Here is a 23,337-nt window from a genome sequence, read left to right as displayed (position 1 = left end):
GTACATTGAACTGTAAACCTGAGCTCCATGTTCAGCCATACTTCAGAAAAACCTTCAGCTGTGTGTGCACATGTAGATTTCTAGGATTGTAACCCCAATGAGCACTGGGCCAATGCTTGCAATCTATAGTGTAAAGTCCTAGTAAAAGAATTTGTTTTCTTTGGCTAGGTTTTTAGAAAAGCAAACTAGTTTGGGATCACCCGTACGTGCTGCTCTTCCCAATTAGAGTTGCTGAAAGAAAGGAAGAAAAGCTCTACTTTCTAATGGAATTGAACCAACATACCAGATGAGCCATGTAACTAGGTATCTGAATTGTTTAGACACATTGGTTTGCTTCTTCATGACATGAAAGTAAACAATCTACAAATAGAGAAAAGAGACAGCTCCACACTCTGTATTATATGTTAGTTGAAGTGCAAAAAAACTGTGGTGGGACATATGCAGTATGGCTTCTTTTTAAACAAATATGTGTGCATATGTTGGGAAGCAGGCAAGGTAATGCTTTGCCAGAAGTTTTCTTGTTTATCCTACAACTCTTAGGCGAAAGCAGAACTGGTGCAAACTAATAGGGGGTATTCCTATGGAGCCGTCCATTTGCAGAGTGAAAACATTAGAACTGAAATGAATGTGGGATGGCGATGATGAGATTCTAAGTAATTTTCCCTAACTTGAATTTCCTTGGATATATTCAAAACTGATAACTGTTATGCATGCACTGAGGTGTTGTTTTTGAGGCAGGTGGAACTACAGTGCCCTAGTACTGCACTTGGATAGCTGATACCTTAGCATCCATCAAGAGAACTTCATTTAAGCAAATTCAAGATAAATCTCAAATGTGGACATTCAGTTGACACTTCATTTTCACATGGAACTGGAATGTTGATTGTCCGTTCAGATTCAGGTGTTGTATGATACTTTCCTTTCATCTTGAAAACAGAGCCTCCTTATTTGTGATGCAAGTAATCTGCCAATGGGCAGGACTGCCAGTTAGCAAGTCTGGATGAAACAGTTCCTCTTAGGGTCCTCCTGTCTGCATGCAGACATTCACTAAAGCCACTATATTAACAGGGTTATTGCAGGGCAATAAGCCTAAAAGATATATGTCCAGATAAAAGAAATAACCAGTCTAGAAGCTAACTTCTTTTGGGGCACATTGACTGTTCTACATCTGAATACTAGTTGCTGCTTGCTCCCCGTGATATATTTGGTGTTGTATTAGAACTGAAATGCTTTAAAAAGTAGGTTCGCTTAGCAAAGATTCTCTTGTTTCTTAATTCTGTAATTTTCAATTCTTTTTTCTTCTTTGAAATTCATGTTTTCCCCTAGGTAATGGAAGGTGACATTAAGGAAATGGGTCCTGGCACCATCAATGTTGAAGATTTTGACATCCCTCAAGGTGTGCTGAGATTCTACATTGCTACTCCACCTCGCCATGGTGTGATACTAAATGGAATTTACGGCAGAGATACTGGACGTTACAAACAACTAAGCCCAGCGGTACTCCATAAAGATTTAGAAATCCACAGCTTTACACTGGAAGAACTTAAACAAGGTTGGGGCATCATTTTATTGCCTGTCTTTGGAGAATATGAAATGCACTTTCATAGTTTATACAGGGATGTGTGTGTGTGTGTGTGTGTGTGTGTGTGTGTGTTGTACAGCTTGAAACTGACCTTGAGAGGGACAATGTATCTTTGTGAACTGTGAACAAGAGAACAAATGATATTCACATATGGAAACAGCCTGTAGAACTACGTTATAGGTCTACAGTTATAGGACAGTATCTGAGCAAGGTAATATCTAAACATAGTTTGCTCCATCATAAGGCAAAGTCCGTGACTGCCTGCCCCTGCCCCTTTCCACTCCCAGTTTAAAAAGCACTTACAGTCCTCCTCAAACAGAACCCAAATGTAGCCTTTTTATTGGGTAATAAAAATAGCACATGATATTGTGTGTCAATGGTCACTTTTTTCTTGTTTGCAGTCCACGCCACAGGGCTCACTCCTAACTGACACTGGTCAACTCCAACTGTCCATCAACCAGCAGGCGGGCTGATTGAATTTTGGGTACATGCCCAATGCTTATGCCAAACCTGCTTCATTTGTAATCATTATAGTTGTGGCCTAGCTTGATCCCAATACTTGTCTCCTATATTATATGTACTATTTTGCACACACATCCCACAACCTTCACTGTGCCTATGTTTCACAACCGTGAGATGAAGATGATGGGTGCTCCAAACGTAGCAATGGGGTGCTCTGAGCACAGCAGCAGACAGAACAGTTCTTCCAGGATAAAGAACTGTTTCAGTGATAAATTTTCACCAGCAAATTAATAGTCCTAAAGGTACATCAAATGGCCATGGATCAGCTATCACTCTAAAGTGTAGTAAGAGAAAGGGCTTTACAATGCAGCATCTTTGTCTCCTGGCTTATTGTTGCTTCCTATTCTTTTCCTTGGGGCATAGGGTCATAGCTTGGCAGCAGAGGATCTGCTTTGCTTGCAGAAGACCCCATGTTCAGTCCCCAGCATGTCTAGGCAGGGCTGGAGAGTCCCCTGCCTGAAATCCTTCATAATCAATTCCAGTCAGAGCAAATCATGCTAAGCTAGAATAAACCAATGGTCTGACTCAGTATAAGACAGCTTCCCATGTATTGCAGGGATAACTGGAACTTTCTCAGTGGGCAAGTCCAGCTAAAATTGGAAGAACTCTAATAGAACTGTGGTTGCAGATAATACAAGTAGATGCAAAATTAAAAGTAAATTTCTTGTAAGTGAATATGGAACAGATGCAGTTGCGAAAATATCAGTATGACATATTCCGGTATGCTACTTCTCACATGATGAATGGGGGCTCACATGGCTATTTGCCGAGAACAGCAAAAAAATAAAATCTTGAGTGGGAACAAGGACAAATAATTTATCAGGTGTTATGTAAGCATGGATGAGACTTGTAAATCTTTGAAGGAGAAAGAAATGAAATTATTTGTTTTGAATGTTTCACAATGATTACTTATAAGCTTCTCAGTTTGCTTTAGCAAGAAACTAGATTTATGTTGTATGAGCAACGGATGGCCTCTACTGGAAACCACAGTTCATTGCAGCACGTTGCTCTGAAAGAAAGAGATATAAAAATACTTGCACCCTCTAGTCCTCTGTGATACTTAAAAAACAAAAACAAAATGCAGAAGGCTCCTCCAGATGACCTGTTCAATGAGCATACATCCTCATTTGCTTATGGGTTTAGACTATGCCCAGTCTGCATTGATCATTTTTTCTGATTTATTTACAATGAGCATACATCCTGATTTGCTCGTGGGGTCTTTATAAATATGCAGGTTAATCATTTGTTCATTCCCCACTTTTCAATGTATTTGCCTGTCACTTCCCTAACTGCAAAAGGCTTTAAAAAAGAAGAAGTGGATTTGTTTTAGGGCAACAGAATGCTTCAATCCTCTTTAATTATGCAAACCTAAATTTCTGGTACATGCTTGAAACACCCCAGCAAAACCCCGACAGTCTAGAGGTGACCACAGAGAGATGTTTGTCCTTTACCAAGAGTAACACTGACCGAAATTCTTGCCATGGCAAAAATTATATAAGACTTGAACCTTGATTTCCTCAGCACTAATATTCTATTTTCCTCCTTGCTTACTTTAAGTTCTACAAACATTTCTGTGCAGATTGCACAGTATAACAATAACAATAACAATAACAATAACAATAACAATAACAATAACAATACCCTGCCTTTTTCCCTAGCAGGGACTCGGCTTACAGATAAAAATAATGACAGCTAAAAACATAGGGGGGGGGGAATAATTAAACATAAAAACCTCAATCAAAGATAAATAGAATAACTTACCGCAACTCTTAAAACGTAATGTTTTATGCAACATATTGTTTAATATGAAAACAAATGTGAAATCCCAGCACGTTGTGTGTTCCCATAATATTTCATCTTGAGCTGCGTCACACTGGCCAGTGACCAAAGCAAGTTGTGGCTCAAGTTTTCCCTGGCCAAGAGAGCTTTCTGAATAAAAGAAAGTTCATAGTATATTTGCTTGTCCTTTTGTGGTTAAAGATATCATCCTTTCTCTTGAAAAACAACAACAGAAAAGCACCCGTGAGCAAGAGACCCTGGCAGAGAGCTGGCAGTTGAATGTTGCACTCAGTGGCACCTCTGCTGCTAACACAACTGCTCACAGAATCAGCTTAGGAACTAGAAACAGCAGATCACATATCTCCTCAAGGTTGGCATCTGTGCCATGAGCTTACCAAGTATAGCAACGGAGCAGTGCAGAGTGGATGGGCAGAACAGAGCTAGAGGCAATCTGGCATTCCAGAAAATCTGGCATTCTTGTGGTCTTACATTGATATCATGTAGAAGGCCTAGGCTAGGCTTTAAAGAAGTTCAGCTAAGCATTAGCATTTGAACCAATGGTTATATAGAGATGGCACTTGAAATGGTATGCAGCATGGTAAAAACAATATTGAAAACATCTCTTCTAGCAATATAAAAAATTAAAGCCTCAGCTTTAACAGGTGCTCTGTCTGAGAACATCATTAAAAATAAATCCAGGTCCAGTTGTCTTCAGCCAGCCTCAAAGACCTTCTGATAAAGCCAAGTTCTAGGCAGCTAACAGAATCCCTATCAATACCGTGATAGCTAAGTATGTGCCTGCAGTTAGAGTGCATTCAACAGTTATGGGGTCACCAAACCCTGCCCTGAACTGTGTTTTCTTGAGCCCAGAAAATCCATCTCATCCCAGAATCCTGAGTGTCTCACTGCTACCTGCTCTATGTGCTTGTCAAAAGAAGATGGGAAAGTTTTAAACTGATCTATGGTGGATAAAAGCTACCATGTCAAGTGAGTGTCTCTTCAAAAGCTAAGAAACATCACTCTTTCAGAATCTTGAAAAAACAGGCTGTCCCCCAATGATCTATATACCACAGCTTCTATTTCTTAGTGTACAAAAACATACAAACTTACAAGTGGAGATCCAGAGTGCATGGGGAGTACAGTCTAGAAATAAAAACCATTAAAACAAAAATACAACATGGAAGTCTTCACAAGTGCAGGAAACAATTGTGCAAGCTCTCCCCACCTCATGGGTTTACTTTAGCCCTATTCATAATACTTGTATAGGGCTTACACACCCTCCCTCTTCCCCACTATATCACACTGGCTCTAATATTGAGCCATAGGAATAAGCAGGATATGAATTGTCCCAGGCACTCATAGTATGGCTTCATGGTATCTGTATTTCAAATGCCCATGCATTTGATAAATGACAGCATTTAAACCAGCATTTTCCCTTTCTTTCTTGGCAGTGCTTTGACAGTCTTCTGTGATGGAAGGAATGAAAGCACTTAAAACATTTTAGTTCTGCATCAAGGAAAAACATTAGTTATTCAGCTGACCTGATTGCTCCTAAAATATCTATATTTTAATACTCTTCCTTCAAATTCCACCTTATTTGCATTTTCTGAACATCTGTTCATACATTCAAGCTGCTTTGAAGTCATCCAGGATGCTCTGCAATTCTGTGACTCTCTTAATCGAAATGATGTCCTTTTCCATAAAAAGTCTGGTTTTGTTTTCTGTATGAGCCCAAGTGGGAAAGTTGAGTTGAATAGACCTTTTCAAAGAAACAAATGAGCCTCAAATGTTCATTTCACTTCCCACTGGTTGAGAATCTTGACCAACTCTGAGTGATTCACGGCTTTGCAGTACATAATTCATCCATTCATAACTTGGCAATTCATTATATTGATGTTTACACAACTAACTAGCTATGTAAACAGTGCCCAGTACCTTAGACACTTAAATATTCAATTAAAATAAAATAAAAATTGCAAACTGCAAATTTTGAATTAAGTGACCATATGTAAGCAGACTGATAGCTGAATGCTGGAAATTTGGCAGACAGGACAGGCTCATAAATGCATGCTAGCAGCATTCTAAATAATTTAATACAAGAAATATTTTGACATATTCATAACTGTATGGCATTTATTAAAAATAGGCCAACTTCTCTTTTGCATGATGCACTAATATTGCTAAGAGGATATAGTGAGTGTCCTGAAATAAGAATTAGAACTGTGTGTGGCTAAGCCTGGTCTAGATGTGCATCAGAATGAGATGGTAGAATACTGAAAGTAGTAGAACGGGCTATTGGCTGCAGGTGGGGAGTGCTGTTTCCCCCTCTAATTCTTTTTGTTTTGGACTAGCATCTAGAGTTAAGCAAGAGGGAGACTTTTTATTTTAATTTTTTTAAAAAAATACAACTGTGTTTTATACTCTGCATTTTCATCCCCCCCCCCCAATGCAGTTGTATCTCCTGATGTTGGAATAGAGTAACATATTGTTCTAACTCTATTAAACACAAATAACTTTTCACATTTAGGACTGTAGCCCAAGCACATTTTCCAGATATGTTCTGTTATTGTTTTTGGACTCAGTAGGCTTTCATTGTTCATCTGTAAAATCATTCATGCTATATACTCTGTACAAGGGGCCGAATTTAACCAAGTTGTTGCACTAGCAGAAGCCAGCACAACTCATCCCACTAGTGCAATGGGGCATCCCCTCCTCCTAACCCCCATGAGCCCTCCATGCCCTCCCCGGTCTTCTTTGGGAGGGTCAGGAGAACCCCTAGAATACGTGGAGGAGGTAGATGATGGTTCCACCTGGCAAGCAGAAATCATTGGGCTGATGGAATGATCTCCTTACTGCAACATTGAATTCCACCCAAGAACTGTACAAGAAAATGTTAAAACTTGGTTAAAGGAGGGAGCTGGGAAGCTGTCATAGCTTGCTGTAAGTATTTAGCTGAAAGACCTTTGTATCCAAACTTGCACTAAAATGTAGACACTTGCGTCCATCAGAGTTTTCCTAAACCAGTCCCTAACTAAAACTTTAAAAGCCATGTGAGTTAGTTTTTGCATTTTCAAGAACTCTTCCCTCAATGACCTCAGTGTTTAAAAGGACAGGAGGGAGCAGGATTTGTTATCAATAGAGGGCATGAGGTAACATAAACTCATGAAGTCCCATCTTCAAGTGGTGATTAAGGGTCACTTTACAGACTTATAGGGGTGGAAATGCACCCCATAGTTTACATACATCAAAATGTATTGGTCAACTGCCCGATTAATTCTGGGTTCTGTCCACTTCAAATTCTGATAATCCCAGCTGGCTAGCAATTCAGGGATTAAATGGGAAATAAATGATCTTAATGCCTCAAAAAGGCCATTTGGTGATATCAAGTTGTTCTTGGCAGTTCTGAAGTACCTTAATGGTATCCTGCTATGATTGTTTTGTTTGAAAGGAAAGAACATGTGCAAGCTGCAGGATAACTTAATCAGTTCCTTTGAGTTTATGTAGCTTTGATACCCTAAATTCCATTTGGATGTTGCTTGTCTTTAGAATGTGGCACTTGACTGCTGTGTTCAAAATACTCCGTTGTCTCCGGTACTTTCTCCGATAGGACTGATGCTTATGTACATGCATGATGACACAGAAAGCCTAGAGGATAGTTTCACCATTCAGCTGACAGATGGCAAGCACACAGTCCAAGGGACACTTTACATCTTCATCCTGCCAGTCAACGATGAAATCCCTCATCTTTCCAGGTTAGCTGTTGAAGTGACATTCTATGCAAAGTGACTTTAGGAGAGACAGGGGGGAAACATTTTATTTCTCTTTAATTGTTAACATGTTTGATGAATTGTTTATTGGCAAGAAGATGGATGCGTTGCTTGTCTCTTGGCAATTGTTAATTCTTTTCATTCTCGTTTCTTATGAAATTATGATCTTTTAATATAAATATTAAGGTCAGGATGCTGACATTAATTAATCCTCAACAAGTAGAACAAATAGGAAAAATCAAAGCTGTGTTTCATGGATAGTAGGCTGGCTAGACACAACTACAGAGTGGAATTATGATGTCAGAATGGTTTGGAAGGAAGAGGCCCGTTACGATTTCTAAAAATCACTTTATGCTATGGCAGGTGAATCTCTGTGATGTAATGTGTAAGGGCAATGCGTGCACAAAACAGATATGGACCCATAGGGAGGACATTGAGTGTTGTGGCTAGAGTGTCACACTAGGACCTGGGAGACCAGGGTTCAAATCGCACTTGGCCATGAAGCTCACTAGGTAACTCTCAGCCTAAGCTACCTCACAGGGTTGTTGTAGGGATTAAATGAGCAAAGAAAGAACCATGTATGCCACCTTGAGCTGCTCGGGGAAATAGGTGGGATATAAATGCAATAAAATATATTTAAGTAAATTAATAAATCAAACATTTCAAAGAAAGCTGCCTTTACATCAGATCCAGCATATTATTTGTAGTGAATTAGTACTGGCACATTTCGTTCATTTAAAAATGGCTAGGTATTTCAATGTCAGTACCGTAAAAAAAGTGTGTTGTTGTAAAAGTAAGTCTGGGGTGTTTTTTTGTTACCCAGAGTGACTTAACCACACCTGCCAACCCTATGGAGTAGGTGGAAAGGACCAAAGGCTGATTAAGTTGTCCTTCAGGAATGACTAATTAAACCCCAAACTGACAGTAGGAACAGGTGGGGTGGGGATGGGGTTGCAGTGCCAAAGAGAGGAAGCAGTGGGTGCCGCTGCCACCACCTTTCTCACTTGAAGAGAGCATGTTGTCACCTAACCAATGAGACACTCACCCAGTGGTGGAGGAGGCAGCAGCTCTGCTATATTAGGTGGGGCCTTATTTTTGGCTTTACAAATGCCTCTACCCTGCTGAATGAGGTGGAGAGGACTTCCTGCTTTTAATAGTAGGGGACATCTGAAATGGAGTGTACCAGGGATCTGCCAGACTTCCATTTGTCTCAAGTAAGGGCAGTGTTATACGTGAGGCAGAAAATACATTTGTACTGCGTTTGAAAGATGATGTTGGATTCTGAATCTGTGTGTCTCCTCCCCCGCCCCATGCAATATTTATTTCTCGCCCCTCAGGAACACAGGCTTGGAAGTTGAAGTTCACGAGAACAAAGTTATTTCCAGTGTGTCATTAGAAGTTGAAGACAAAGATTCTTTGAGGAATCAGCTGCATTATGTCATAAACAACAAGCCAAGATATGGACACCTGAAATTAAAGGTAATAATGATTCTCAGCGTTTTCTTCACATACAGCCCTGTCAACATGTGGTTGCGAAGCATAGGCAGAGCGAAGGTTGTGGGATGTGTGTGCAAAATAGTACATACAATATAGGAGACAAGTATTGGGATCAAGCTAGGCCGCAACTATAATGATTACAGATGAAGCAGGTTTGGCATAGGCATTGGGCATGTACCCAAAATTCAATCAGCCCGCCTGCTGGTTGATGGACAGTTGGAGTTGACCAGTGTCAGTTAGGAGTGAGCCCTGTGGCGTGGACTGCAAACAAGAAAAAAGTGACCATTTGACACACAATATCATGTGCTATTTTTATGAATTTTATTTCCACGCAAAACATCTTATATGTACTCATATGTGACACATGTGCATTTCTCTGTGCTGAGGAGCCAAACTTGTCAGTGCTTCTGTGTCAAATATACATTACGGTGATAAATATTCTTGCTGCTATGTTGAAGATGCTTAAACTAAAGATAGACATGGCAGAACAGGATGGAAGTGTAGAAGTGTGAGACTTCCACTCCTCTCCCCTTTTTAGTATGAAAGGCAAAAAGAAACTGTACGCACATGGCGTCTTTTAAGTTAACATATAATAATAGTGTCTGATAGCATAAAAGCAGTTAGCCTTGTCTCTTTCTCTCCTTTGCATTTGTTTTCTGTCCTCAAAAAGGTCCTATATATTAATGTCCTGTTCCGTTGCTCTTTGAGCCAACGCTCTGCAGCTATAGCAAAACGTTTTAACTGGCTTGTATATTGGCGTGCTAAACCACTAGGCTATAGTCTTCCTTTTATAATTAAGTAACTTGAGAAATCTGTTGGGATCAATAAATTTTGAGAACGCTTACATAAAACAGAATATAAAGTGGATAGTCTTGCCATCAGAAGCCCATAAAAGTCAGTCCCTTTATGTGACACCTCTACAAATGGCATTATGTCATTGCATAATATTAGTAGGAAACTAAGATTTTTGTGCAAAACCATAAAATGTAATGAGTTTCACATAATCTACTCATATAAACGGAAAAAAGAGTGAGAGCGGGGCTTTTTTGAAAGTGGACTTCCAGCTTTTTGGCATCCTGAAAACATAAGGAAATTTGGAAACTAGCTCAAAATAGAGATATGTTTCAGTAGCGGGCGGTTGATGTGATCTTTTTGCTTGGTGGGAACATGCACCTTGGCTGTTTTAACTGTTCAACTAGTGGTCTTAACTGGGGAAAGGGAATACCAAAAAGATCTGAAAATGGAAAATGGAAATAGTGCCAAAAGGGTTTTATTCCTAACTGAGCTAAAGTACTGTGTGTTGGTTTTTTGTGATCTCTAATAATGGAAGCTGGAGAATCCTTGCAGATTCCTGCCCCCACCCCTACTTTGGCATGAAGACTTGCAACCAGGAATGGGAGATAAATTCAATTTGGCTCCTTTCGTAATGCAAACCTGCGTAATTTGCAGTCCCCGAATCACACATACATCATTTTATTTGTAAGCTGCCTTTCCACAGCCAAAACCATGCTCAAGGTAGCTTACAACATAAAGAATTACATTATTACAAACATAGAAAGTAGTATAAACCACAAATAAAACAAAAAAGTGCATGGCTGAATTGAACTATTTCCACATAAATCATAAGATACAAAACAAAGATACAAGAAGTTAACATCTTAATAGCAAAAACCCACTACCAACAAACCCCCCAAACAATACCCCAACTTAAGATTCTGTTCAGCAGCCTCAGCTTTTGTAGCTGGAGTCAGTCAGAGCCCCACTCTCCCAGGTCAGTTGGGAAAAGGCCTGCAAGGCAGGGAGTACGTCTTCCGGGACTCAAAGCAATACATAAACTGAAATGTAGCTAACTTTTGAAATATACATTTCTTCAAATTTAGTGATGCAATTCTCCAGGCAACTATTGTGTACAAAAATTGCACATATTGAGAGAAAATGTGCTTAAAATGCATGTATTAGTGAAAATAACATTTTTTAAATGAAAACTTTCTTTTTAAAAAAATGCAAACTGATGCAGGAATGTGGAGAACTAGACTTAAAACTAGAAAAATGAAAGAAATGTAAATTTGCATTTTTGTCTATTCCCGCTCAGGTTATGTCACATGCATTTAGTGTAAAGGTAAGAACTTTGTTAAAAGATGCTAAAAGATTTGTAGCAAAGCATAGCCATTAACTGTGGCTTGGAATATGCTCAGAGCATAAAGTTCATGCCAATGCACTTATTTCTGGTCTTGGACAACAGCACTCAGCTTGAACTCTACACTTGTAGAGGGGCCCCTGTTAATTTATTTTATTTTATTTTATTTTATTTATGTACCCATCTGTTTGGGTTGGTATTTTATTTTATGTACCCATCTGGTTGGGTTTTCCCAGCCACTCTGGGTGGCTCCCAACAGATTAAAACAGAATAAAACATCAAACATCAAAAACTTCCCTAAATAGGGCTGCCTTCAGATGTCTTCCAAAAGTCAGATAGTTGTTTATTTCCTTGACATCTGATGGGAGGGCATTTCCACAGGGCAGGTGCCACCACCCTTTGCCTGGTTCCCTGCAACCTCACATATTGCAGTGAGGGAACCGCCAGAAGGCCCTCAGAGCTGGACCTCAGTGCCCAGGCAGAACGATGGGGGTGGAGACGTTCCTTCACCCACTGTCCAGTGTTTAGAAGGGTGCTTCCTTCAGGTCCCAAGAACATCTGACTAGGCAGCTCCTCAATCTGGACAGCAATGTTAGGTAGTTAGTCAGATACCATTCACTCAAGGGTGACTCAGGGAGCATAAAAAAAGGTAAAGGGACTCCTGACCATTAAGCGCCCAGTACAATGAGCCACCTTGAGCTTGGCTAGGTGGCCTCCTATCATCTCCCAATCACAAGGTCAAATAAATCTTGCTGCTGATCCTACAACAAAATGTCTGACCTCTCAATAGACCAGCAGGACACTGGTCACACCAGAAGCCATCTCTTGATCTAATGGCCAATGCACCATCTGGTTCTGTCAATCCAGCATCTCCTATCACATCAAGACATCCAGTCCACCATCTTCTCCAAGTCCTGCCCAATGGGCATGAATCAAAGATGATGAATAAATAGGATGCAGGGAATGGGGGTTAGTGGACACAAGGTGACATAGGGTGCACAGCAATTTGCCCCCATACCATTCCCCCTTTCTCCACCCAGCAGACAGAAGCCCATCTGAAGCTGGGTTTCAGACCTGCCAAAGAAGAAGAAAATAATTAAACACCAAACTTAGCAACAGCTAACCTCAAAGAAGTGAGACATTATCAATGCCCACCGGGGCTGCAGCTGTTGCTGTTCCAATGTAGAATGAAACTATGCCATTCCCAGAATGATCGTGCTCAGAGTCCAAGGCACTGTGAACAATAACCCCAAATTGGAATTCTGTAAAAGGAGCACCATTAGCATGACAAAATAAACGTCTCAGATTTTTAGAGCACATTGCACAGTCAGTTTTAGACCTCCTGGTGCCCCTATCAAAGAACACTACATCCTCAATGGCGAGGGCCTAACCTGATGTATTATTTGTTGGATGTGCCAGGGACTCAGTAGTGTTCAGGGCTCTGGAAAATGCCACCCAGGCAACTGCTGCAAATAAAGAAACCTCAAAAGGTGAGAAATGCCACCAAAAGGACCTGAAAATGGAAAAGAGTAATAGTGCCAAAGAAGGCTTATGCTTGACTGAGCTAAAGTACTGCATGTTGCTTGTTATATTTTTGTTGATCCCAAATAAAGGAAGCTAAAATATCCTTGTAAATTCTTTAGCAATGATGAACGTGTTTTGCAGTACTTGTTTTTTGCTTCTTTTAAACATATAAACTTTTAATGTGTCCGATCGGAAGAAATCCTGTTGGGTTTAGTGCTGAAATGTCACTAATTTAGCAAGAGGAAGGAAAGGGTCATCACAGTGAGGTGTGTTTACACTTCTGAATACCTTGGATAGGTGTCAGAATTAAATATGGTCTGTGAAGTGGAGGGAAATGAGTTCACAGCTTCTCCATCATTTCAGTTCACGTACATAAACTTGTTTAAATCATGCAGTCAGTGAAAGGGTAATCCAAGTAAACATTTCCATGAGCTGGGACTGCATCACAAGAGCACTTGGTGAATGGCTGCATGTGTCTGTTCACAGTAGCACAGTTCTGCAGTAATAGAAAGCTGTGTGTTGCCCCTCTGTCAAGTAGCCTGGAGGAGTCTAAGGTTCCCGAGGTTCCTCCCCCTGCTTAAGTAATTGGGCTCTTCTGCAGCTCTCCCCACACCTCATCCCTCCACTGGCAGAGATGCTCAGCTTTGAGACTGTAAACGAGCACAAATGACAGTCCCCACCAATCATTGCTGGACTGGCAGCTTATATAAGAGCTGGAGATTCCACCCTCTGCTCTCAACCAGGTCCTGATCCTGGCAGGTTCTTCTTAGTTTCTTCCCTTCCCAGCTAACCTCACATACAGCTAGCTAGAAGGTAGTTCTTGAGCTTGTGTCTGGCTCACCAGCTCCTCTCCTGTGGCCTTTGGGGGAAGATGAGGGTGGGGCAGTCTGAGAGCCAGCCAGGATCCCTGGCATCTGGTGTGATGACCTGCAGACCTCGGGCAGGAATGTCTGGACAATACTCCTTTCATGGTGGGGAAACACCATTTTGTGGTTCACCTTAGGTGCCAAAATGTGCTGGGCTGGCCCTAGCACAGACTGAAGAAGATCTCTTTGTTTTTGTATGAAAAAGCCCTTCAGTTCTCCACAGGGATTATATTTACTCATAAACCTTAAATCTGTCTGATATTACAAGACTGATTCATCTTTCTGGGTCTATAATGAATCCCACTTGGAAGAGATGGAGACACTATATGAATATAGGGCCACAACATTCGAGTGAGGAAAATGAATGTTTATCCATTCTGAAAGTCTTTCAAAAATTGCTTGCTTTTGGATAGAGAAACTAACAGCCATTAAAAAACAAAACAAAAAACTGAGCTAGTCACATAGCTTCAAGGGACAGACTTACTGCGGGACAACCATGCTGGGTTGCTTTGTTGCATGTATTATTTCCATGCTTTGTTCCTTTCAGTTTTGGAATACAGTAATTGCAATAATGCACAACTCTAGTCCTGAGTCATATGATTAGTCAGATCATAGATCATAGATGCTGCATTGAAATGAAATGTTTATAATATACTTAACTACTTGGAAAGCAACCTTGCCCAGGTTGTTATATACGAAGATGTATTTTCTTTTTTTACATAAATGTATTTTTATGTAACAAACTCTATATAAAAATGAACCTAAACGAACAGGGAGGTAGAAGTCCTGAATGTTCTATTTTCAAGTGGCAAGCACACTACTACTAAATGTGTGAATTGGGCCTTTGTTTTGTAGTCATTGAATGGGCAGCAGATTAAGTGGCCTTGATACAAAGTGAGCTGGTTTTTACATCACACCTACTCTGCTCAGAAATGACTGAGGCATAAAGCTTTTTAGCCTTATGGAACCTGGCTCATGCCTCATGTAGATGGTTGATTGCAATGTTAGCAGTATCAAACCCTGGCTGGAAAACATGCAATGTGTATGCAGATTGCATGTAGAACCCCTACATCAATGCCTGTTGTTGGAGAGAGTCTTTTATCTGCTTTCTAAGTGCTGCATTAATAAAAACCTTCTGGCTTATATTATGATGGCATCTAATTGTCTTGAACCTTCTCTTGGAATAAAACCAGCTTCTAGCTAGGTAAGCAAGCACAAGTTGAAACACCTGGGCATCAGCTATGAACATCAGGGTGTGCTACAATGGATCCATCTGCATCTCTTGGCATGCACCAGGGCTCCCCCCCCCCCCCGTGTGACAGGTTGGAGAGCAGGATCCAAGAAGAGACAGGTTGATGATGCTTCTCTAAAAGGCACACAGAAAAACACTGTTTTTTGGCGCACATGCTAATGGGTTAGGCAGGTCTGTGTGTATTTTCACAAATGTTAATGGTCAATAAATAACTAATGGCTAATTACCCAAATAATTTTGAGCAAAAGGGGTATAATGAAGTGTCCGTTTTATAGTAGTGTGGCAAGTCTTCAGAAGACTCAATGAGCCAATACACTGTGATGGGCTTGGAGAGGGAAGTCCTGGGTTCAAATCCCTACTCGACCATGAAGCTTCTTAGGTTACCATGATTTCATGAGGATAAAAACTGGAAACAAACCCACACAAACCACGAAATGTTAAGTACTGGATACAAATGTCGTGGAGAAACTAATGTTATTTCTCTCAAATAAAGTCAATCTGAAACGACTTGCAACACCTGTAGATGGTTTAAGTATATGCAACAAGGTCAGTCACAAGTAACTAAATACCACGCTAAAGGGTGGCTTCCTTTAGAAGGGTCAAAAAGTAGCTCAACACCCTATTCCACCAGTGAAAGGCCATAGCTCAGGGGTAGAGCATTGGCTTTGTACACAGAAGGTTCTGGGTTCAATCTCCGGTATATTCACATAGGACTGGGAATGTCCCCTGTCTGAAGTCCAGGAGAACTCCTGCCAGCCAGAGCTAGATTGACCAATGGTCCAGTTCTGTGTAAAGCAGCTTCTACACTGTATTCCTCACACTGACTCCTGCCACAGCCTTCAGACTTCTGTCTAGGCCCGTATTGTGGTAGCTAATGATGGACTGGCAGCTCCATCCCATTGGCTTCAGGCCTTGATGTCGGTGAGTGAGACCTTAGACGGTACCACCTGCTGCTGCTTTTTCTGTCTTTTACCATTCTGGGTTCCAAGTGTATGTAGGGGCATTAAACCTTGGTCAGCCCCAGCTGTTCAGTAGCTCTTAAAAGATAGCCATCTTCACAGCTGTTCAATATGTATATCTCTATAGCATGTGCAGCTTATGTGTGTGTGCATGCATTTGTTTCACCCACCCATTCCATGATGTTTTTCAGACCGCATCAGCTTGGAGCACTCTGCATCCTGGAATGAATTTCACTCAAGACGATGTGGACATGAACCGCCTCTGGTATTTCCATACGAGCGTACTGAGTCCAGAAAGTCACGACAGCTTCCGATTTTTTGTGACAGATGGGAAGAACAGATCTCCACCAGAAAGCTTCTATATTTTCATTAAAAGTGTGGCTAAAGGTAGGAAACGAGGGTTGGAGAGTTTGGGGTTTTTACTTTCAGTGTATTATTAGTTCTTTTGGGGGACCAAGCTGTGTTGCATAACTACAGAGGGGGGCGGTAGAAGGCCCTGTGTCTCCTTATGTGACACTGATGTGCTTTTAAATGCATGGGTGAAGTTTGTACGCCAGCAATCTCTAAAGGATGCCATCTCTTTCCAGGATTCTGATGAACCAGCTAATTAGAATCCAATCCATTATGCGCATAACTAATGGCACAAGTTTACAGATCTGTCAACTATTATGACTGCATTCCCCGGTGTCTGTTCGTGACTAGTGACCAAAAGGAAGAGTTCAGTTCTGAAACCTCTGAATGTGCAGAGAGCCAGGATTATATCCCAGTTGAATTTCAAAGCTATCAGGAGTCTAGGCAGTTCAAGGCTCAACGTTCTGAGGAGGTGTCCTTAGGAGATCTTGGAATCTTTTGCAGATGGGAGGAGGGATATGTTACAAGCCAAGCTGACTCCTCTCACTATTCTGTCTTGAGGTGGCAGGGTGAAAGCCCACAGAATCACATGAGGCCTGTTCCAACTATTGTTGCCGAGGCTTTTGGAAGTGAATAGAAATCACGTGGAGACACACAGGAGTCCTCTGAGTGTTAAATATTTCTAAATTTGTGCCAGGTGGCTTTAATTTATTGAACATAGGTTTTTGTGAAGTAGTGCTCCTGTCAGGAAGAAGATTGGCATAAGAGAAATGGAAGCAGCAAAATCTCAGGGGGTCTTCTTTGGCGAAAAACCTCTATTGAGTCCTCCTGTGGCTTGTGCTCATAACTGCTGAGGAAAACAGGGATGCCATCTGTAAACTGTGATTCATAAACACTCTGTCAATCTGCCACGTTACCCTGACATCATAAAATAACAAGGAGCAGTATTGTAATAAAGAGGGGAGGTTTGCAATCAACCAATTAAATACATCTAATTTATTTTGGTTACAGCTGAGGCTTTATTTATTAGTAAACAGCTGCATTTATTATAGAGATTTTTATTTTTATTTAATCCGGACAAGTCAGTGCCAACTGGCACTTTTGATAATCTATTAATCCTAAATAATCTTCTGGGCTTTTCATGTATTTTTTTAGGGGGTAGGCGGAAATAAAAATAATTCAAAATTAGACTACAGTATTTTAGCATTTCTTTTCAAGTCTTTCCATCAAAGCTGCTAGAATCAGTCAATGAGTTGTTGACATTTTATTAATTCATATTTACAAGGAAAGTGGGGTTTGAATCTATAAATGCTGTTCCTCCTTCCAACCCATGCCAATAGGAGCCTTAATCGAGCTCCACTTTTGTTTTTGTTGATGAGAGATCTATATGTGGGCTTAACAGAGCAACCCTGTAGTCACATTATACCTGGCCAGCAGATCCAGTCCTGTTGCACTGGTGGAACGGCCGCCATATCCAATTCAAGGAACAAAGAAAATGTACAACCCAAAGAAAATACAAAAATGGCATAAAAACGACAAGACATCCAAGCTTCCCTGGAAGCACTGTGAAAGCCTACCATCCAGGGATTGTGCCACAAACATTAAGCGGCAACACTGCAAGAGATGGTGTCTGTGTTTTCTTTCAATGATGTGAATCTCTGATGACTTCTCACTCCTATGAAAGCTTCCCCAAGGGGCATTTTGAACAGTACTTTAAAGCTATACAGTCATACCTCGGGTTGAATACACTTTGAGTTGAGCGTGTTCGAGTTACGCTCTGCGGCAGCCCGGAAGTAACGGAGCACGTTACTTCTGAGTTTCACTGCTTGCGCATGCGCAGACGCTCAAAATGACGTCATGTGCATGTGCAGAAGCAGTGAAAAGCGACGCGTGCATGCGCAGACGTGCCGTCGCTGGTTATGTTTACCTCTAGATGCGAACGGGGCTCCGGAACGGATCCCGTTCGTATCTAGAGGTACCACTGTAGTTTATAAGCACTGCACAGCAGCCCAGGTGCTCTCTGGGCAAACTCACCCACAAAACGGTGAGTCACTCCCAAGAAGACCTCCTTTCCCAGAGTGAAGCTGGAAGCACCTGCCCCACAGCCACTGAAAGTGGGTGGGTGGGCGGGCGGGCAGGCAGGCAGGCAGGCAAGGAAGGAGGTATGGCAGCCTTGGGAGGGGCAGGAAGGAGCAGAATGGCAGGCAGTGGGATCACTGTAAAATTAAATCTGGATCTCACATGCCAATCAAATTCAAAATATAAAGTTATAAATGTGACAAGCCCAGCTCTACCTAGCACAGAGTCAAATAAAGGAAATGCAAACTGAAATCTAGGAATCTTCCTGCAAACAGAGGATTTAAGATTGCAAACATTTGCATTTCACTATTAATCTAATTTTTCTTGCCGCTAGGTCTTTTTTTATGGTGCTATGTGTCAAACGTAACAGGAAGCAAGGAGTGCAATTCATTCTGAAGTTGTCCCACTGAATTCTCATTAAGCATTGTAAGCCAGAGCTAACCGTACCCTATAGATAGCACAGGGAGTCAAGACAATTGGAGTGATGCAGTTGCAGAGATGGCTGCTAGTCTGCTTCTTTCTCATTATCTTCGGCACACTATGTAATGTAAAGCTTCAGACTCTAGAATGTGTATCTCTCTCCCCTCACCCCACAAGAGCCTTTCACATTGGCCCTAGCTAAACCCATGGGGCAAGTCTGTTAGGAAACTGACCTGATACTGAGGTTACAGATGGAACACTCTATCATCAGGCTTACACTGTTTACCAAGATGGTGCAGAAGGTTTAATCTTTTCACCACCACAGTTTTGGGAAAACTGTTGGAGACTGCAACAAAAGGTTGCAGAAGAACAAGAAAAAGTGGTGTTTTTTTTTGCCAGGGCCACAGCATTCTAAAGCCTGTTGCTTTATGCTGAAAAAAGTAATGCAAACTAATTAAATGGTGAAAAATACAAAGATGACTGACTGACTTTAGGCTCATCAGCTCCAAATCAGCCTCAAAGATATCCGTATAGTTTAAAAAAATGAAAATTTCAGAACATTTTTCTTTGTATACTATCATAAGGTGATGTACAAATGAGTTTTTCCGATTTGTAAGCTGTTGGCCATCACCCATTTTTGCTACTGTGCTTTCTCACCCAGCCTTTTGTGCTCTCATTTTTTAAAAAACAACAACAACGCTTTCATTTTTTAAAAAAATACTCTTGTTTGCCATCCTAGGTACACTTATTCGTAGTTGGAAATGGTGTTTCAATGCAAACAATTTCAACTCCTGATCCTAGTGGGCCAGTGATCCAAACGTGGACTGCTTAGACTTGTTTGGCTGCCCTTTGGCATATAACATAAGCACAGAGGGAGATGATATGTAAGAAACGGGGACTGGGCTCTGCACTCATGCACAACTGCCTCCTCTCCCCTCCTCTCTGGTAGTAATTACCGTATCCCTTCTCTTAAGTTATCATGGCATAGTGTTGCTTATGCAGCAGTGCTAATCGAGCCTAGATTACCTATTAGGGCCAAACTAGGGAAGACAGTATTCGTGAAATCCATAAAGAACTGTCCAGATTGAGATGCTGGTGGGCATGGAAGAGTGTTTTAACCCCTTTCCCCCTTCAATCTGGGTCTCCGCAAGCACAAATAGCAGGTGCAATGGGGTCTGATCCTGATTGGGAACACAGCAAGGGGCAAAGGGGTTAAAGGCTTCCTACTTCCCTATCAGGAGCCTATACAGCTTGGGGTCAGGATACCGAAAAGATTGTATCAACCATTATATAGCCAACCAATCACTGAAGGAAGAGGGTCTTCTGCAGATACCATCTCATTTGGATCAGTTCCATAGGATGTAGGAGTTGGACTTTTTCTGTTGTTGCACCTACCCTCTGAAACTCCTTCCTGTTATATCTTATTTATTTTTTAATTCATTAAATTTATATTCTGCCTTTCCTTCCAAAAGAATCTATTGTCTTTTGGTCACCTATTGAAGAACTTCCTTTTCCAGCAAGCCTTTAACCTGGGTATTCTTATCTCTGTCTATATCTATATTAGATTTTAAATTGCTTTATATTGATGGGGTTTTTTTTGTTAATTGCATTGGAGTGTTTCATGCGATGCAATTTATAAATCACATAAATATATACATACATTAAATCTGGATTTGGCCCTCCACATCTGCTATTTACTTTAAAGTCTAGTTTGGATCTTAGCCAGGATTTGCAAACCACTTTAAAACTAATTTCTTTCAGATCCAAACTTGACAGGGGCATATTTCATGTGTCCTTGTCTTTCACCTATAAAGTGGGAGGCTGAACAAGTCTTTCTTTTAGAATAAAAAGAGCATGTGAGAAAGGGATGCTGAAGTTTTCCCTTCCAGTCCCCTCCCAACCTCCTGATCCTTTCCTCTTCAGGCCACTGCCTTGAGCACTTGTCTCTTTACCTGGCTCTGATACTGAGAATGGAGACAAGTGGCTGGTGCAACCACCTGAGAGGACCGAAGGCGTGAGAGAAGGAGGTTCAATGCTACCCGGGTGATCTCAAGACATTTTGCTGCCTGAGGCAAAAGGACAAGATGGCATCTTCCTCCCATGCCACATACAGAATCTGAAAGTACTGGCAGTTGAATTTTATTTTAACATTGGCAACAGAGCAACATTTCCCACTGTACTCGCTGCAGCAAACTAGTTTAAGAGGTGCAGAGCAAGTAAGCTTAAAGAACTCAGGGGATATGGCAAGGGGACTGCTGCTGCCCCTTGACTTCCCTCTCCTGAGACAGCTCCCTCACTCTGCCTAATGGTAGGGACGGCCCTGAGTGCCATTCTCCATGTTCTCCCTTTATTGTAAAAGTATGACACCCACCCACACCAATCTCCACTTTATGTGCGAATGCAGTAGACATGCAAAACAAAAATCCTGCCTACCACTGTCCAGTCAAGTTTGCCCCCCCCCCCCGATAAGATGAGAGCCCTTCTGAGGATTCGCTAGGCCCAATTTCCATCTCTGGTGCATCAATAATGTTAAATCCTGGTTGAGAGGAGGCAGAAATTGGTGCCAGAGAAAAGGGTGGTGGAGGAGAAGGAAGTACATGCGTGTATGGTCCCCTTTGAATCTCTTAACCAGTGTTATGTCTGCCAATTTTTCATGCACTTTGGGGACTTTAAGGACTGCAACAAATCCAGTAGCAGGAGAATCACCCTTGGCAAGGTTACAGCATCACATAACCCCATCAGCTTAAAGTGTCACGCTGTGCTTAGCACATTAGGGCATTTTGTCCATCAGCCCATGTGGGCCTATTAACTTAATTGTTCTTTGTTGAAAGTGACCCATTTGTGTGCGAAGAGACAGTTTGTAATAATAATTCTTCATGAAGGGGAGAATATGTGGCCAAATTGTGCCTGTACCTGTGTGTTAACCTCCCCCCCCCTTTGTGTACTCATGTGCATTGCTGAGCGTGCCCCCATGGGTGCTTATATACATTCTTCCCTAAACACAGAATCCCTAAGGAGGAAGGTACGTTCTGAAATCCCTTCCTTTACTCGTGTAAGTCTCATACCGCACAAATGAAGATAAAGATTTTCTTCAATAGCTTTTAGTTCTTATTTGGCACAGAGATCTTTACAGGCACCAAAGGAATCCTTTCCCAGCCTGGTTTGGCCAAAGTCTCTTTTGTTAATCCCCACAAAAAGCTTCGTCGCTGTGTTGCTCTTAACCACTTCTCTTAATGTCTGTTTCTCTGTGAGCTGATTTCACTGCCTCCCCCCCCAACCCAGTTCCCCCTATGGAATATTGAAGGACTGAGCCACCCCCCCCTCCGCAAACACATCCTATAATTTCTCTTCCTCCCCCCATGCCTGATGCTTTTCTCTTTCTCTCCCTGTTCCCTCTCCCCCCTCCCTTTTATTTTAGGTGACATTGTTCTATCCACCAAACCTGTAACTTTAACAGAGGGTGACAGGGTGACCTTGACGACAGATGTTCTTATGGCAACAGATGGCACTGGCAAACCCGGGAAGCTGCTGTATGCCATTTCTGTGCCACCTGTGCATGGTCAGATTGAGTACATCAATTATCCCGGCATGCCCATTTCCCGCTACAGCCAGTTGGATGTCGTGGCCCAGAAGGTTTGCTACGTTCACGACAATAGCCATGAGGCTAGTAAGGACTCATTCAGGTGAGAAGGCCTCCCCAATTATCTTCTCTTCTCCCTGCGCTCTCCGCTTGCAAAACCTGATTTTAAAACATGGGGAAACATATTTCAGGGGGCTAAATGTTAACATAACTTCTGCACGGCTCTTGGTGACCATATTACAATGCTGAAATGCCTGGCATGAAAATGCAGAAAGTGTAATATGTCCTCTCCTAAGTTCAGCAGCACATACCAGCCATTTATTATTATGTAATGTTTTAAGGCCCCCAGTCAAGAGTAGTGGAAGATGCGCACACATGGCATTGCAAGATTTTCGTATTGACTTTTTAATGAATTAGCATATGAATTCAGATCCATACGTTGCAGTGCCCCTCCCAGCCGGGGGGGGGGGGCAGCAAAGAGAGACTGCTAATTCTGTTACTGTTATGCTCCATCTGAAACTGTATCTGGGGTAGGGTTTTTCTTTTTTTCCAGTCGGCAGGGGGGGGAAATCCACAATATTGTCTGAAATCATTGGTAGAAGTTAATCCAGATGGTGGTGTCGTTACTAAAGAAAAGCATATGTTGGCTATTATGGTACTTAAATGTAATGGTTTTATATACCTCGAGTGGGCAGAAGATTGGGGGGGGGGGAATACAGCAGAATTTCTCTCTCTTTCTCTCTCTCTCTTTATACCAAGTACAGCAGAAAATAGATTTCATCTTCCCTTTCTGCTGAATTTCCCAACAGATGTGGCAAGTTTAATGGATTAGAAGCTCATTAATACCATCCTCCTGTAGGAAAGAAGCACCCATATTGCTTAAATCAGGAACAGGATAAGGACTTAATTTATAGCTCACTTGGGTATCGTCCTCTTCTAGGTACTTTGCTCTTTTTCACATACATAGGCGCTAAGCATAAATTATATGCAAACATGAATATTAGGGTCCTGACACCATTTTT

The 23,337-nt window shown here is 41.6% G+C and overlaps 1 protein-coding gene across 3 annotated transcripts in view; it reads left to right on the top strand.

The window, feature by feature from the left end:
- The window catches only part of LOC308480348 (FRAS1-related extracellular matrix protein 1-like), a 107,976-nt gene that overhangs the window by 44,580 nt on the left and 40,059 nt on the right, over nucleotides 1-23,337 (top strand). For all 3 annotated transcript variants that reach the window (XM_081011710.1, XM_081011709.1, XM_081011711.1), the window contains exons 20-24: nucleotides 1,327-1,552; nucleotides 7,491-7,635; nucleotides 8,988-9,129; nucleotides 16,077-16,272; nucleotides 22,154-22,418. In XM_081011710.1, coding sequence (XP_080867836.1) covers nucleotides 1,327-1,552; nucleotides 7,491-7,635; nucleotides 8,988-9,129; nucleotides 16,077-16,272; nucleotides 22,154-22,418 — 974 coding nt within the window. The remainder of the gene's footprint in view (nucleotides 1-1,326; nucleotides 1,553-7,490; nucleotides 7,636-8,987; nucleotides 9,130-16,076; nucleotides 16,273-22,153; nucleotides 22,419-23,337) is intronic.

Source organism: Podarcis pityusensis (assembly GCF_964106645.2).
Source record: "Podarcis pityusensis genome assembly, chromosome: 6".
Taxonomy (NCBI): Eukaryota; Metazoa; Chordata; class Lepidosauria; order Squamata; family Lacertidae; genus Podarcis; species Podarcis pityusensis.
Note: the sequence above shows the minus strand (reverse complement) of the source record. Positions and strands in the feature narration are given on the sequence as shown.